The sequence below is a fragment of the Rhyacophila brunnea genome, unplaced genomic scaffold (assembly GCF_057557595.1).
Source record: "Rhyacophila brunnea isolate RB1 unplaced genomic scaffold, BYU_Rbru_1.0 scaffold_13, whole genome shotgun sequence".
Taxonomy (NCBI): domain Eukaryota; kingdom Metazoa; phylum Arthropoda; class Insecta; order Trichoptera; family Rhyacophilidae; genus Rhyacophila; species Rhyacophila brunnea.
In genome coordinates this window covers 21,601,077-21,618,927 of record NW_028232785.1, presented here as the reverse complement: position 1 = coordinate 21,618,927, position 17,851 = coordinate 21,601,077, and the positions used below count along the sequence as shown (strand labels likewise).

Below are 17,851 nucleotides of genomic sequence, written 5' to 3'. Positions count from 1 at the left end.
AAGTATAAAAGGTTTATAGCATATACCTACAATCTTTTCACAGAGGGTGCATCCAAGCCTGTCAGCACCAGAGAACTCCACATTGTACTTAAAACTTACTTATTAATATTCTATAAAATTATTTTTCGCTGTTTGTAGGAATGTCAAATCTCCGCTAGTCAGAACTTTATACAGCCATAATATAAGATAGATACATATTATTATTATACCGAAGAAAGAATCATGATTGTTTTTCCAAAACTGTCCAAATAATATTATTATGACAATTATTTTAATAATAATAAATTAGATTTTGTTTCTTGTAAGTATATAGGGGTAACTAATTTTTAAACACTAGCAACATTAATAAAATTGTAAAATTCCTTAACCTTGCACGACATGCGCCAAGTGTCGAAAATCGAAATTCATCGCAACGCTTTGCTGTAATATTATCCAAATTAATAATGGATATTAAAATAGAGCCGGAAGAAACGGAATCTGACGGAGAAATATCAACAGCGTGTGCTGATGTAAGTGTTTTATTAATTTTATTGTCTAATATGTCAGTACTTTCACAGAAATTTGGAACAATCTTGTTTTTTCTTCAATTCATCTTTTTCTTTGGTCCCCCCTGCAAATAACATACGAATTAGGCTTGATTTTGTTTCAAATATGATAACTAGAATGCGTAATAATGTATGAATGTCTATTGTTTTCTTTAATATAGTAAAAATACAACAATTTGACATGTCAACATAATAAGTCGGTACCAGTCATCTGTCACTTTGAATGTTGTTTTGTGAATATGCAAGGCATTTGAAAGCAAATATAGGACAGTTTTACTGTTTTGTTAGCTGTAAAAACATGTCGTAAACGAACGACGAAAATTTGCAAGCAATTTCAAAACTAATTATTGTAAATCGCACACCGTTCGTGAGATTAAAACTACCAGGCGGCAATTTTCTTTTTGATGAAGATAGGTACCGCAACCGATTCGTCAAAGGATTGGAATGGGTGTCGCTATAATCATGCCCGGAAACTTGTACGTATGCAGTTCGCCGTATCACACTTAAACGTAAAAAGACCACGGTTTCACGACCGTGCAAGTGCGTCAACATTTAGTTGACACACTTAGATTATAGAAAATTGACACAATTCTTATATTCACAATTGGATAAACAGCAATTAAACGCTGAGTGGGCAGATTATTGCGGCTCCGCCCTCCTTGAACCCCTCAGATGATAGGTACATAAACCCTGATGGCTAAAATTATTAAACATGGAACATGCTTTGCCTATTGATTCTCTAAATCCCGGTTGACCAAATTCGAAGGAAAATAAAGTATATTGCGAGGCGCGGGTCACACGTAATTCCCGAAGTGCCGTTCGCGGTCGACTGAATATTTATTTTTATTGTTTTCGTTACCACTGCCTGTGCGGTGTTTTCGTAACGAATCCGCCCGGGTGTTCAAGACAAAAGCATGTTCCGTGCTAAAACAAAAGCACAGAACTAGTCATATAATAACCAGGTAACAGTGCAACTGGCAAGGCATCAATATACGCACTACCTTTCGAGTTGGTCTGATGTATGGCTGAAACTTCTCATCACAATACATACTTGCAGAGTGGGCACTATTTCAAGCCCCACTTATGCATCATATAAGCATACCTGCGCATCTGTTCTATACACAAAGCTGCTATCAGTGGCTATCAAGTGTAGGATATCATAATATTTATGTATTTAGGTGTTATAATTTTTCCAAAAAGTTAGCGGTTTTTTAGCGGGTTAGCCATGTTCGATCCTAATAAAACTATATAAACCTCCACAGAGGGGAGGTTTGTATTAACAGATTTTTGTTTTTACGAGAAATGGATGTCAGCCACTTGCTCAACCTACTAAGTCCATACTCCGACTCATACACAAATTAAAAAAAAAAACAATATCTACTCCCACGACCCACGACTCTATAGACCGGCGCTTAAGCCGCGCGGCCATCGTGGGGTTAGCGGTCATAACTATCAAAACTGTCTATCTCGCTCTAAAAGTTAACACGGCCAAGAGAAGTGCTTTTAAAACATTGCACTTTTTTACAGTACAGACGGTTAACTTATTGTAACAAATAACCCTATCAATACATAAATATGATAAAGTGCCCTCGTTTGTCGCTTTGTGTATAGAATAGATGCACTAGAAGAACGCCTGAACATCGTTTCAGACACACGCTACAAAACCTAACCGGGTTCTTCTAGCCGATCCACAATTAGACGGTATTTCCTCACGTCCAATACTAGCCAGTCTTCTCGCCAGGAATCCTGCTCGTTCTTAATCTAAATCAGCTCCTCGCCTGCAATTCAGGAAGGTTTTCTGAAGCGGAGAAATCTCTTTATTAGAGACTCTATGACAACGTTGAGTGGAATATTACGTTTCTTAAAAATTTCTAATACTCCCTCAATGTTGCCATGTTTCGCTTTATATTTGTTTTAAGTATCCTCAAGAACAACACAAGATTCGAGTCAGTGAAATATGCTTGTGAAGAAGTCGAAATCCCAGGGGCGGAGCTCAGGAGATTAAGATTAATAATAATATTTAAATTAGTATGCATTTCATTTTATTTTAGGCCGACTTCGCACCTGGAGTAGCAATAAAATCTGAATTCGAACCACAATGTGAACAAACCAACAGTGCAGTCTGTCAGCCACCATTGTTTCATAATATTTCAAAGGTATGTAATTTAATAATCATTTTTATTTATTTAAGAAAACAAAACATTTTGGACATAACAATTCTAAATTCAAGAAGTTCACAACGTGAGATTTATATTAAAACAAATATTACCCTCACAAGAGAGAAGAATTCAATATAATATATAATAATAATAATAATAAACATACAATCTTATACGGAAAACAAAATTTCGAATACAAAATACAAGTAACATGTCACTGAAAATGTCTACATCCTTGGGAATCGCATTGACTAGTCTTGCACCCCTCGCTAGGCGTAGTGAGCCTTGTTTTTGTATTGCCACTGGAATAAATGATAACTGCTCAGAAAATTTTCATATTTTTCTTGTCATTGAACTTGGAAGCTACTTCCATATACTTTTTTACCAAGTCCGATCCTAATAAGATGATAATAGTGAAATCCGCTGAGTGAAGGTTTTGTACAGTGACGTCCCGTGGGGGTAGGTAGATTGAGCGTCGCTTGGGGGCGGCAGTCTCTCGAACGGCGGCAGAGGAGATTTATTTGAAATATTTTAAAATAGCTACCTAAACTTAGTAATAACGAAAATATATTTCCATTAAAAAATCAGATCACTGATTTTTCGGGTTCGCGATATCTAGTTTACTTCCGTTGCTCTTTGATGTACTTGGGGACCAGAAACGACACGAGCAGATCTGCGAATAAATAGTCTGATATTTTATTAGTAATGCATCCATACAATACATTTCTTAGATATTGGACTAATGAAAGGATGACAAAAATACTGTATAAAAAATGAGGTGGCTTTTTAGTGCTGCCTAGGGGCGGCATTTCATCTAGGACGGCACTAGTTTTGTATTAGCAGATTTTATGTTTTTACTAGAAATGTATGTTAACCACTTGCTCAACACAAATTAAAAACCAATATATTGTGTATTTGCCAGACCCTGGATTCGAAACTGGGACCCACGACATTATAAGCCGATTAATTTAAAGCACATTATGCGTAGTATAATTATAAGGAATGTAAATTTTATTTATTTTCAGGCTGACATCGTACCTAAAGTGGAAATAAAATCTGAAGTCGATTCCTCGTATAGGCAAACTGAAGAAGAAGTCTGGGATGTACCATTGGTATATAATGATTCAGAGGTAAATTAATATATAAGGTTAATACTATAGATATACAGAAGATACTTGATAGAATTTGAATTTTAATAGATTTCATTCAGGGAAGTGACATATCGAACGGGTAAGGTGAAGCAGGCAACAGATCTCGAGTAAGGAAGAATACGGGATAGATTTTAACACGTCAAGAATACGTCGTACGTCGAATACTGACAACTGCTCTCGGTTTATGCATTGACGCTCATTATAATTGGTGTATTACACACACTATTGCACGTCTATAGTGCGTGGTTCATTTTCGTAGGATTCTCACATATTCAAAACCCTGCATCAAAATTTACTGTATATAGACTATCGGAATTCTATTTATTATCTGTGATTTAAGTTTTGTACTATCCCATATCCTTAACGACTAGTTGGTCCAGACTATAATTTAGTATATTATGGTAATTCTATAAAATATAATATATAATATATGTCATCAACTATTCACAAGATTTAAGAATGTAACATTCTTTTTATTGATCCTAAATAATTTGAAATCACTTCTGAGAAAAATGTTAAAGTGTTTTCAAATTATGATTGTTCAATAAAAAGAATGTTACACTCTTCAATCGTGTGAATTATTAGTTGAAGTTAACTAATTATTAGCAAGTTCAAGTAAGTTACAATAAAAAATATTACAGTTATCCTTGATGTCGGTTAGTACCTAATTGAGGTAATTTAATACCTTCTTCGATTTAAAATACAAAAGCCGGTTGCCAATCATTAAAGCGAATAAGAAAGCGCTTCCGAGAGTATTTTAGCCATTAGTTAAAATTTGTCGCAATTAAATAAGATGCTATAGCATGTGTTCGATGTGCGTGTGCACTAATCCCGAGAGACGCAGGTTCTTCGATTCCTGCTGGGTATCGTATTCTTTTCAATAAAGATTTTTTCTATTTTTACACTTTTTTATTAGGTCGTATTCTTATTTGTCCGGTGGTTGTTTATCCAGTACAAATCTTGCAATCGATTTTTAACTAACTTCCCGACTAGCTAAACATTTGAAACTTTTAGAATATACCAGAACACGATGCCAATTCATTCTTTTAATACGTTTAGCCATCTTTAAGTTGAATTGAATTCATTTTCATTTAATTCTGTTTTGTATGAAAAGTTATTTCGGAAGAAATCCGTAAAAATTAAAACATAATTGTTGGTTGTTAGGGGACTGGGGTCCTAGCAATTAAATTATTAATATATACGTGCGTTACTATGGAAATCAATATGAAATGTCAAAATGATATTTCAGTATTCTATGTTTATTCAGTATTTCTATCAAGTACAAATTTTTTTGATCGTTTAAGCTAGTCAAGTCAAAAATTATATGATTCAACAGAAAATTTAAAACGTATATAAAAAGTTCTTTTTATCTTATAATTATTTATATATTTTATCAGAAGTGTTTTAAAATTAAGTATGTATGTTCAATTATTTTTATGTCTTTCCATCAACGATTTCTGTCTGATAATAATTATTTTTTTCTTATTAGCTAAGCTACAAAGCGAGTTACAACACAGAAGAATTTTCACAGCCTGGGATGAGTTCCAATGAGTTCAATAATCAAAAAAGTCTTACGAAACGCATAAAGCCTTCAACCGATGATCTCCAAGACGATAAGAACCGGTTCTCAGACATTACCATAGATGAGCCAAATATCAAAAAAGAAACTTTAATAAGCAATGACACACCCCTTAGTTCGATCAAGAGTAAAACCGTGGTTCCAATTGAAGTGATCCCCAAAAACAGTCAACGTCAGTCAGTCAATGATGTGAAACTATTAAATAAAAAAGATGAATCGATTCCTAAACGACATAAATGCGATGTGTGTCCCTATTCGTGTAATATGCTTTGCGACTTGAAAAAACATAAAATGACACACACCGGCGAACGACCATATAAATGCGACCTCTGTTCGTTCACATCTATAACGGCGCAAAATTTCAATATACATAAGATGATACACACTGGCGAAAAGCCGTTTGAATGCGACGTGTGTCCATATAAATCCGCGCGTATAAGAAGTCTTGAAGTACACAAAATGAAACATAACGGCGGGAAACCGTACGAATGCGATGTATGTTCATACAAGTGCGCTCGATTTGTTCATCTTGGAATTCATAAAATGACGCACACCGGTGAAAAGCCGTTCAAATGCGATTATTGCTCTTATAGATGCTCACAAATTAGTAACCTTAAAAGGCATAACATGAGACATACTGGAGAAAAACCATATAAATGCGACGTATGTTCTTATAAAAGTACGCAGCTTACGAATCTAAAAAATCATAAAATGTCACATGTCGGCGAAAAACCGTTCAAATGTAATATATGCGACTACTCTTGTGTCAGTTCTACCAATTTAATTAAACACGTTTTGGTACACAGTCGCGAAAAGCCTTTTGCATGTCAATTATGTGACTATAAATGCACACAGGCTTCTTCTTTAAAACGACATACACTTGTTCTTCATGCAGAAAAATAGATAAAAAGTCGATATCCTTGTCCTTTGGTTTTGAGACTTCTCTTCTTGTTCGTGCACTCATGGCTGAGGATCGTGACCACATTTAAATTTTCCCATCATTGGAGCGACCAAGACTTTCCATCCTTCTTGATATTCCGCTTCTATCAGGGCAGAATGGATGGTTGGGTTAGGTTAAGACTTAAGACATATGTAAACACGTATAATTCAAATCGAGTTTTGTGTAGTGTGGTTGGGTGCGCTTATGTCGGTTTTGAATCAGTCTCGATGCGTGGTCTGTATTGATTTTTTTTTGTTCGTACTAACGGTGCGTTTCCAAGTTGTTAATAATTCGATAAAAATTAGGGAATCTTTTCGGGAAGCAAGCATTAACTGACAATATCGAAATGTATTGAGGCAACAGCAAACACGTACACAGTTTTTTTTTCGGGTAGGGTTCACTTTTAAAAATTTTCCTTAATTTATTGTCATTGATTTTTAAGGTGTCGGAAGATGGCGGGGTTAATAAACTTAACTATTGCCAACCCCACCTACTTCTTATACATACACACACACACACACCGTATTTTACCAGGTGCATTCTTCATACCCAGTCACTCTATACTGAGTTAATCGATAAATACCTGACCTTAGTATATATTAAAAAGTGTTAATGCATGTGTTCGCATGTGCATAGCCTAACAGTGATAATTGTTAAAGTTAAGTTGCTTGTGTCCATTTGTGTCATCTGCGCTGTTTTGTATTTTGGATATGCTGCATCGGAATATTAAAGCAAATATTGAGTATCCCAGATAATTGCCCCAATTTATTAGTGCCACGGTTGTTAGGTGATGGCAATGCCGAGAAGAGTAAGACTAACCCGATGAGAAGGCTGTTTAGCAGTCAAATCCATTCGGGTAACGATCCTCAGTCATGGGATCCTGCTGACGAAGCGTGACAACCTACATTTGCTTATTTAATTTCTTTTTTTTCACTTGAGTGTGCGCCCGGGCAATACCTACTCATTACATAGACGTCTAGAGATTATAATGTATTAGGCTATAGTAATTATTAGTTAATCGTCAAATGAATATACTGAATAAAAATATTGCAAGTTCTGTGTACTTAAAAATATAAATTTTATGGTAGAAATTCTTCGTTGGCGCTAAAAATCAAGTTCAAGCATTAACATCTTTCGGCATGCATAATCCTCAAAAGCACCTCTCCAGTCTTCATCGTTAACACTTGCCGCTTCGACAGGTTTTTTATAAATCTAACCCTATTCCCGGACAAATTTGATATTTGAAATTTGGTTTTTTATAGTAAATAATGTAATCTTAGTTTATTGGGTTATTTATAGGAATATTTAAATGAAACTTTCAAGAACAATAGAAAACAGCTTAATAATTTCGAATAGTGTGATATTTTTGCCAACAACTCAGTTTGTGCAGAGTAACATCACACTCTTTACACGTGTACCGAGTCTCACCTCTCTTCTTCATCTTGGCACATTCCTTAGATACCCTTGACGGGTATACCTTCTTCTGTGTTGCTGGACTCGCCTATAAGGTATGTCTAGATATACCTCCAGATAATCTGATAGGCGAATCCAGCATCATATTACGCCTCAGAGCTGGAGAAGATGAGACATCGTTACCAGTGGACAGTAATACAGTAACAACAGATTTGGGCTTCGTTAAATACATATTTCTGCAATTGAAGCCCAAATCTATCATGCCGCTGGAAAGGATATAATATTATGATATCATCCTCACTATGCGCTTATCTCTCCATGCATGTAAAAGAATATCTCATTTTATACAGAAAACCGACTCGCCCTTCCGTTCAAAGACTGAAGTCAAGTTGAAGATCTCTATTTTTGCGAATAGTCTTACAGACTCTAATGTTTTTCACCAGTGCTGATGCCAATGCTTGTCTTGCTCCTCCAACCCCTAGTGCATTCGTGGTCACCCAACTGCCTTTCTACCGAACATCTCGTTCATAGAGAATGTTTTGTCAATTTTGAATTAGTTTTGTTGACTGCTTATAATTCACATCAAACGTATGACTTCTTTTTACTTGGAAGGTCTATTTTTGTTTTTGTCTTCACAGGAGAACAGAATAAATTAATTCCTTCTAAGATTCATCGCTTTCAACTCATATATCGTCTGCTTCAGCAATTTCAGTACGCAGGTACAAAGGACACTTAATCTCACCAAAGATAAATGACGACAGAGCGAGTTAGATGTTTGTTTTATTTTATAAACACTCTTTACTTGATGCAAAAAACTTATGAGTGACACAAATTCTTGGAGGCGCTGTGTGATGTCCATCACTTACAAAAAATTAATTGAAACTAGTCTAATCTACTAAGGCTAGGAATTTCGAGTACGAAAATATGAGAGAAACTTAAACACGTATTAAAAAATGTATTTATTTCAAGTTACATCTTCATCATAATAATATGCACTAAAGTTTGTCACGTTAATGTGAAGTGCTTTCAATATTTGGGGACAGTCAGTTTTTTATATGGGATATCATAGCCGTTATCTGGATGTCCATAAGTTTTATGGAATAACTCGAATTATTGATAAACTTGTTCCTGGGTTCCAAACGAGGACATTTTTTCTACCATCTCTTAACATGCGCTGTATATCAAGCCCTCAAGCCCAGTTTTACCTCTAGCTTTATGTTTATGCAGTACAATTCATTGTTAGACCTGATTCTCTATAACTGACACTATTTATGACGCGGTAGCATGCGTTGACTCATTTGCTACTGAGGCGCACATATAAATAATACAAGAAGGGAAATGGGACTTTTGCAAAAACGTGGACATGTAACTTTGGTTCTGACTACAGTGTCGAGTGGCTGGATACTTTGGTTTCACCAGCGTCGCGTGTGAAACGGGCCTTACAGGTCTGAGCAATTAGATACTTATAACATATATGATAAAATTTCAATTAACTATTTCTTTTATTCAACGAATAATTCACAAGATTTAAGAATGTACCATTCTAATTATTGAACATAACAAGAGACATTTAAAAGAGCGCTGATGGGCAGGTATAAAAAGGCCAATAGTTAAAATTTGTCGTAATTAGTATTTGTCACCTCGTAGCATAAAGGATAATGCGCGGACGGGGCGTCAACACAAGAGATGCAGACTCGATTCCTGCCGGGTGGCTTACTTTTTTCTATTGGTTTTAATATATTTTCTCAGAAGTGTTTTTCAAAATTATGTATGTTATATTTGATAAAAGTTTAGTTATTTCTTGTATCACTTATAATGAAAATATTTAATTATATGGATTAATCGAATATTATTTAAGAATTAATGATGTGGTTTAGGGATATGAATTATAATAGTATACAGTTGCAGCTAAACGCAGTTCCCTGTTAGATTCAGACCTGCTACAAAACTATCAGACCATTACTAATGAGTATTGATACGGATGGTTAATGGTTTCGAAATGTGGCTGTCTAGATGTATCCTCAAAATTCTTTAGACTGATGTGGTGACATATATTGACGTAGTCAAACGTATATGAAAACATCGAGACGTTATACAAAGAATCAAACCAGAAAACTACAATATACGTTCTTCAAAATGAGAGGACACAAATACAAAATTCTTCATAGAAAGATCAAGGACGACGTCGTATTTCATAGCTTAAAATAATTATCCAATTACGAAGAATGCAGCACCGCCGAAACCTTCAAGGTCGCAGATGGTCGAGCCAAGATCATTCTGATTGTAGCAGATGTCGGATATGGTGTACACAAGGGAATGGGACGACTGGACTCCGGACAATTGGACGCCGCACTGTCGTAGACACGTATACAAAACAAAGACGAGGTATTTTAATCAGTTTCTATCTACTACTTAGTAGTTTTAATTCATTTTATTCTTAACATAATGTATTCTTTACTGCGGATTGAGAATTACCATGCCTTAGGCTTTATATAAAATAAAAAAACTCTTTTTTCTTTGAAACTTAAACATATGCACGATTAAATCATTATTTACGTCTGCATATTTACATTCTCACCAACTATTAAATCATCATAATATAATCATTTAAATATAAATAATAATATTACATATATTTTTTAAAGTACCTATAAGTACCTAACGTCTATTTATTTTCGAATTCCGTGGCGTCCAGTTGTCCGGTGCCAAATCGTCCTAGACCCGTCACAACGCATGTTGCAATTTTTACTTACACAGGCACAGTACGGGTATATTGTAGGTAACAATTCCATTTGGTTAGTATACATATTACATAATTTCTAAATTATTTATATGTTATGTATTTATCATCATATTTAAATCTAAGTACCTACGTAATGTATTTTATTGTTGAATAGGTATGTATAATTATTGGATGATGGTTCATTAAACGTTTTTGATAAGTAAATATTTTTTTTAATTTAATTAAGACCTTGAACAGTTAATTTATTATTTTGCAGGTAAACCTAATTATACGTTAAAATATCAGCTCTTCTACTTCATAACAATATCATCATCATCAGCCTGAATCTATCCACTGCTGGATGAAGGCCTCTTCAAGCTGCTTCCACTTCTCTCAATCCTGTGCATTGCGTTGCCACGTACTTCCGCAGAACTTTATCATTTCATCGATCCAGCGGCCTCTAGGTCTACCTTGCAGTGACGTCCCGTGGGGGTAGGCAGATTGAGCGTCGCTTGGGGGCGGCAGTTACCCAAAGGGCGGCAAATCGAGGAGAATCACTAGGTATAATATAATGAATAGGTACAAAAATTCATTAAAAAATTCATTAAAAAATTCAGCTCACTGGTTGGAAACAAAATGTATTAATTAGGTAGGTACTATAAAAGTTTTAACGGGATTTTTTGTCGGGTTCGCGATGTATAGTTTACTTCGGTTTTCCTTGGACCACGTTCTTGGTGAACAGCAATGACAAGTGCATTTCTAATTTAAAATGTATCCAAATATGTTTGCCAGTCACTCGCGAGTTTTGGAAGTTGTCAAGTGTATTTTAAATGTACCTATCTGAAACCGTAGACACCCAATATTGTCTATTGAAGCAGATATGGCATTTAAATTAGATTTAGTGCAAGATATATTGTTAGTAATGTATTTATACAATACATTTCTTCGATATTGGAGTCATGTATACATATATGAGTCATGTATATAAAGTACTATATACAAAAAAATGTGGCGGCATTTTGGCACTGCCTAGGGGCGGCATTTTGACTAGGGACGTCACGGCTACCTTGCAAACGTTTTGTACTTCTTGGACACCACTGGATGACTAGATTTGCCCAACTATTGTCTCTTTTTCGAGCTATGTGTCCAGCCCATCTCCATTTAAGGCTTTTAATCAACTCTATTACATCGCAAACCTTTGTCTGCTTTCTTATCCACTCATTCCTTTTTTTGTCCTTTCGCGTTATGCCCAGCATGCACCTCTCCATACCACGCATATGTCGCATCGTGAGTGTAAAACCAAGGCAAGTGCAAAAACATATTTTGGATATATTAGGGTTTGAAGTCCTCGTTTTGTTAGGACAAGTAGAGTTTCTAAAAAAAAAAAAATATTTAGTTTATATCTACATTATATTGCATGTTTTTTCAGTTACTTCACTTTTACATTATCAAGTTTACGACTTTTGCAGTTGTTTTACTATTAATGGTATACCAACATCTACGGGGCGTCACAATTCCTGCGTATATATTAATACTACATGTATTAGTATTAATGTGTAAGTAGCAATTATTTAGTAGAGGTTTTCTTTTACATCAAAACAAAGTTTGATCGCTCAATGCCTAAATTAAAATGACCTAAAAATATCTGTAGGTAGCAAATTGAAAGAAAGGCTCCTTATTACTTAAATATATCGTGGTTTACAATCAATTATATAAATATTATTAGTTTACCATGCGTGTAACAGGTTTCTATCTAAACCTAATGAAATCGTGAATGCTTTAGATCAGTGCTCAGCTACCATACTTTTGTATATTATACAATACTTACTTAATGGCCAAATTTGCGTGCATGGCTGGTAATAAATTTGAGCACCTGAATGAAATTAATAAAAAAAATGCAAGGTCAGAATGAAAATATATTGACATGCTTCACTACCATAAGGATATTAAATAAATTCACTGCCATTGAAAACAAGCAATGAATTTTGGGTCCGGCCAAAAACTTATAACTTTGCTGTAAAAGAAATTTCTTCATTACTTTCATACAATCAATACGACTGGATTCGAAACCCTTTTGCAACCAATGCCGGAAATTCTATAGAAGCACTTTCCCTATAATTATATTTGTGATGCTAAAAATGAATTTTGCCGATATTAAATTGACTATTTTCTGGATTTCCGTAAATATAGAATATCCTCGGATTTCCGACAAGGCTATCGTAGTTCAGCTCTCATTTTATACGACATATACCTATGGGAGCAACGTTTTTCAACTCAAGCTATAATTAAAAACGATAAGCAGTCATACTTGAAGGGTGATAAGAACTTCGGGTTTCTCTTTCGTCAGGGCTCTAGTCTGGGGGGCAGGCTCAGGGAGGAGGGGCGTGGCAGATCAACCAGATAAGTGAGATAGACACAAATTACAAATGTTCTCTAATGGTTAAAAAAAGTCGCCTGCGACGCTATATTACTACGCTAATACTAATATTTTTAAATATGCGATTGAGTAGTGTTTGTATTAATAAATACAAAAAATAGCTAAACATACAATGAATACCATTAATTTTACCTCAAACACCATAATTGAAAAACACTACCTACTTAGAGTATCGCACTGTCTTTAACCTTAGCGATAGGTAGGGGGCCCGCTTCAGCATGTGGGGTCCATGTTTTGATGTACAAATTGTTTACCTGTTGTGTGCCGCGGAATTTTGGCAATACCTTTGGTGTGCCATGGGTGAGAAAAGGTTGCGGAGCACTACTCTAGATGCTATCTCGCAATGGTCTATCTTAAATAAACTTGAATTCTCTACCTCCAAATATAATATTATTTCATTCAGTCGTTCAAGGCACACCTTATTGTTCCCATAAACATTGCCTGGTATAATATTGAGTAGGGTAACATAGGTAAAAGATTTGGGTGTATTGTATGATGCAAAGTTCACTTTCAATCAGCATATTCTTAACATCAGTACTAGATCTAGCAAAATGCTTGGTTTTGTTATAAGGGTTTCAAAATCATTCGAAAACGTCCGAGTGCTACGTATATTATACGTATCATTTGTGTAGAGTATTCTTGAATATGCCAGTATTATATGGAGTCCTAATATGCCCATCCACACAATTAAGTTGGATCGAGTCCACAAGAGATTTCTTAGATTTCTCTACTTAAGAACATACGGATTCTTTCCTTGTGACAATGATAATTAAATGAATTTCCCGACTCGTTTTCTTCTGGGTATGCTATCAAATCAATGCAATCCCTGTCCACCCGAAGAGTGATTGCTCTTTTAAAGCATTTCTTTTTACTTCTTCGTGGGTTCATTTACAATCCGTATATACTGGCAAATATTAATTTTCATGTTCCCACCAATATCACTCGTAACTCTACGGTCTTCAAGATACCTTGTCGCAAGACAGATGGTATGTTTCATGATGCTGTGTATCGTGCGATTAACTTATTTGATTGCACCATAAAGGTTGATTTATTTTTTATTAACTATATAATGTTTGTGGACGTATTAAATAGGTTAAATTTATAATTGTATATATTATCATGTTTTTTTAATATTTACATATGCTGTCTTTTCTACTTTCTTGTTATATTAGTTGTTATTTGTAATTAAGATATTTTTATATTTATTATGTATTATGGCGCATTCGCCAATCGCTGTATTACCGTAATACTATTTTTCTAAATAAATAAATAACAATTTTTTACGTTACAAAGTGATAGATTCTTGAAGATTTGGGTGATACCTGGTGGCTTAAAAAACATTGGGATAATAACATCTGTATGAAAACATTAATGTAATTTAAGTAAGTAGAAACCGAAATATATTTCTTTTATAATTACACTATCAATATGATTATTATACATATAGTAGGTTACATTATAGTATGTTTATATTAATTATATGTAACTAACGTCTTTTACGATAAATAAAGATTTTATTGCTATTTGGAATTGAAAACAGATAATAATAATTATGCTTAGTATGATCTCTTACCTCCCCAAGAAACGGGGCATGGGCATAGCCATTGTCACAGCATTCGTTATTTTCAAGCAGGCACTCGTTTATTGCGACGATCTTGGAGCATACATGATCAATATTTCGATAGTCGAAAATTTTCTATTAACTATGCTACTTTTAAACGACCAGTTGTCAACTATCAACTGAGACTGAACGGACAACTGAATTGAAATATAAAAAAAACACTAGTCATTTTTTTCTGCATGTACTGTCAGTGTATGTCTTTTCAAAGAACACGCCTGCGTACATTTATAATTACATAATCTACATATAAAAGGCTTTACACCACTATGAATCAAACTGTGAGTCTTTAGATTAGTAGAACTAACACACGTATATTCACATAAATTACATTTAAAAGGTTTTTCTCCACTATGAATCATTATATGTCTCTTCAAATTGCCTGACTTCCGGCACTTGTAATTGCATATATAGCACGTATACGGTTTTTCCCCGCTATGAACCATTTTGTGCCTCTTCAGATTACCTGTTTCGCGACATGTGTAATCACACTCGTTGCATCTGAACGGCTTTTCACCGCTGTGTACCATTTTATGCCTCCGCAGCTTACTGATTCGCTTGCATTTATAATCACACAAGCTACATTTGTAGGGCTTTTCGCCGCTATGAATCAATTTATGAGTTTCCAAATTGTTCGATATTTTGCAGGCATAATCACATAAGTCGCATTTAAATGGCTTTTTGTCGCTGTGGACCATCATGTGTCGCTTTAATTTGCTGGCATCTTTGCAAGCGTATTCACATTCGGTGCATTTCCACGCGTTGTCACCAATATTGCCAGCTTTCGTGCGATTGTATTTTCTTGTATTACGAATTAAAGATAAGTGTACAATTTTGTGCCTAGTCAATAAATCAGACGATGGAAAAAAATTATAACAAGTGTTACAAGCAAAATTTCTATCATAAAATAACGTCCTATCTAACATAAGACGTATTTCTTTTTCGAACACAGGTATTATTAATTCTTTTTTAATATCGCAGTCTTTAATGTCCATGTCAACACACAGTGGTGCAGATTTAGCTTCACTACATTTTAAAATATTTTGACCGGACATGCTGATCTGTCGGTTTTTGCATTTTGATTCCTCGATTCCAGAGTCTTGGAAAGATTTCTTTGCACCTTTTGTAGGGACTAATTGACGTTGCGTAATGTATACACCACTTGAAGACACGTTGTTGTATTGGGACTGAAAAAATAACGTATCATATAAAGGTAGACAAGCCTAGGATATAGATTGCCATATATTATAACAAGAAAAATGAATAAACGATAATATAAATTATATTAAATTCTACAGTACGTTTTATAAGTCTATATATATTTCGGTTGTAACACGATTATCAAGACTCAAGCGGAAATAATTCACTATGGCCTGTATGAAAGAAAAGTGATTCAGCTAATACGGTTGCCAAATAGGTATTATTCTTCAATAGTCAGTTGTGGTGCACTGGGTAATGCGCTGGCCTTCCACCCGAGAGTTCTGGGTTCGATTCCGGTGAGGACACAATATTTATGTGTTTTTCTCAAAGCCTGTGTGTTTCTGATTGCCCAAAATTACTAACAACCACCTTGTTCGAAAAAGCAAGGACATGGTTATTAATAATTCTAAAAAAAAATAGTCAGAAGGTGAGAGAGTGTGTGAGAGAGAGTGACATAATTTCGTTTAATTCTAGAAGTTTTATACTTAAGCATGGAAGCATGGACAAGTCTTTCATTTTTGTAGTCTTGATAATGGTGTTACAATTGAAATAGCTATCGACTTAAAATCATCCTGTAGAATTGAATATATTTTATATTATCATTTGAAATATGGATTTCTACTAAGTAAATGCTGACTGAATTTATAAAGAAATTTGAGTTAGGTCAGATAATGTAAAATGTGAGGTTGGCTTAATTATTAGAAACTTTTTCTGACATCTATAGTTTAAGAAGAACTAAATATAAAAGCTATGACTACATTCACTTAAATAAAGCCACCGTTATCTATACAACATCGAGTCTCAAGAATTTCGTCCGAACACCATAAGACCGTCGTTCAACTGATGCGGTGCCCGAACAATAGACCCACTCTCAAAATACTGCTTCAAACTAAAGAATCATACAGAAAATTTAATACAGTAACATACGAAAGACCCAGGAAGTAAACAAGACGAATCACAACATTTTTAGCGCCTTGTTACAAATAGTAGGTAACCATAAACGTCAGTTACTGTCAAACCTAATTCTTCTTCTTCTAAGATCTTTTACACGTGATATTAATTGCAAGATGCCATGCATCGAATATTAGAAACACAATAGTCATGAGGCTTTAGAAAATGATACAATTTTGTGTTTACTAAAATTATTAGTCTTAGTAAGAGAATATAATATCGTGGGTTAGGATATAAAAATATGTAGGTATGCTAGAACAAAATTCAAGGTCATCCGATACCATTGATATACTACTAGATGAGGAGTTCCCATACAAGTATCATTTTAAAAATGTACCACAAAAGAAGATATTACGAATATCGTCTAATAATATTTCGTTGTAGATATAATGCGTTAAGACCGTTAACATGGATTCCCGAATTTCACCCGTTTTGCCCTGGCTGTAAAACTAAATTTGTGTTCTTGGAATAGTGACCCTAAGGGTGTCTGCAACCCAAAGCTTGCAAGCTACCAAAAATTCATGTCTGAGCGGACAGAGCAAGTCGTCATGCGCTGACTATTAGTTAGAGTAAGATGCAAGCTAGATCGGGCTTACTTATAATTATTGCCAGGTCGTTTTCGAGACAAATATTAAGTGAGCTTATATCGAGTTAAGTCTGCTGATATTAAAACAGTAAGTTTTAACACTGGCCGAGTCGCTGAAAATCGGGCGTCAATTTAAGAAGCATATAATTCATCCAGTAGTATATCAATGTCCGATACCTATATAATATTATATTATACTCATAAATCACAAATAAATTAGCATTATGCCTGATTTTAGAGGGCATGTCAAACTTTCAAATTGCAATCATTCGATAACATGATTTCGAGACTTACCAACTTTTAGCAGTAGGTATAGACATAATCAGTTCTAACTCTAAATGCCTAAATTATCGACTTACCGACATATGGCAGAAATCCTACTATATGTTTATTTATTTAAATTATAAATAATAATGCACAAAACAATCACCTTGTGTATTTGTCTAGAGTTGGTATATGAACATTCTCCATTATCATCTTGCTCGAGTTTAATTGAAAGTTTTGTTTCAGTGTTGGCCGTATTACAGTCATTGGTCCATTCAAGGCCGAC

At 34.7% G+C, this 17,851-nt stretch overlaps 1 protein-coding gene and 1 long non-coding RNA gene across 2 annotated transcripts in view; both read left to right on the top strand.

Moving 5' to 3' along the window:
* The window catches only part of LOC147076893 (uncharacterized), a 300,090-nt gene that overhangs the window by 143,665 nt on the left and 138,574 nt on the right, over nucleotides 1-17,851 (top strand). The gene's annotated exons all lie outside the window — the stretch shown is intronic.
* On the top strand, nucleotides 376-6,980 carry LOC147076902 (uncharacterized). The gene is made up of 5 exons (XM_085940572.1): nucleotides 376-509; nucleotides 2,597-2,701; nucleotides 3,730-3,834; nucleotides 5,345-6,364; nucleotides 6,508-6,980. The coding sequence occupies exons 1-4, from the start codon at nucleotides 444-446 to the stop codon at nucleotides 6,335-6,337; spliced, it is 1,269 nt and encodes a 422-aa protein (XP_085796698.1). The 5' UTR covers nucleotides 376-443; the 3' UTR covers nucleotides 6,338-6,364; nucleotides 6,508-6,980.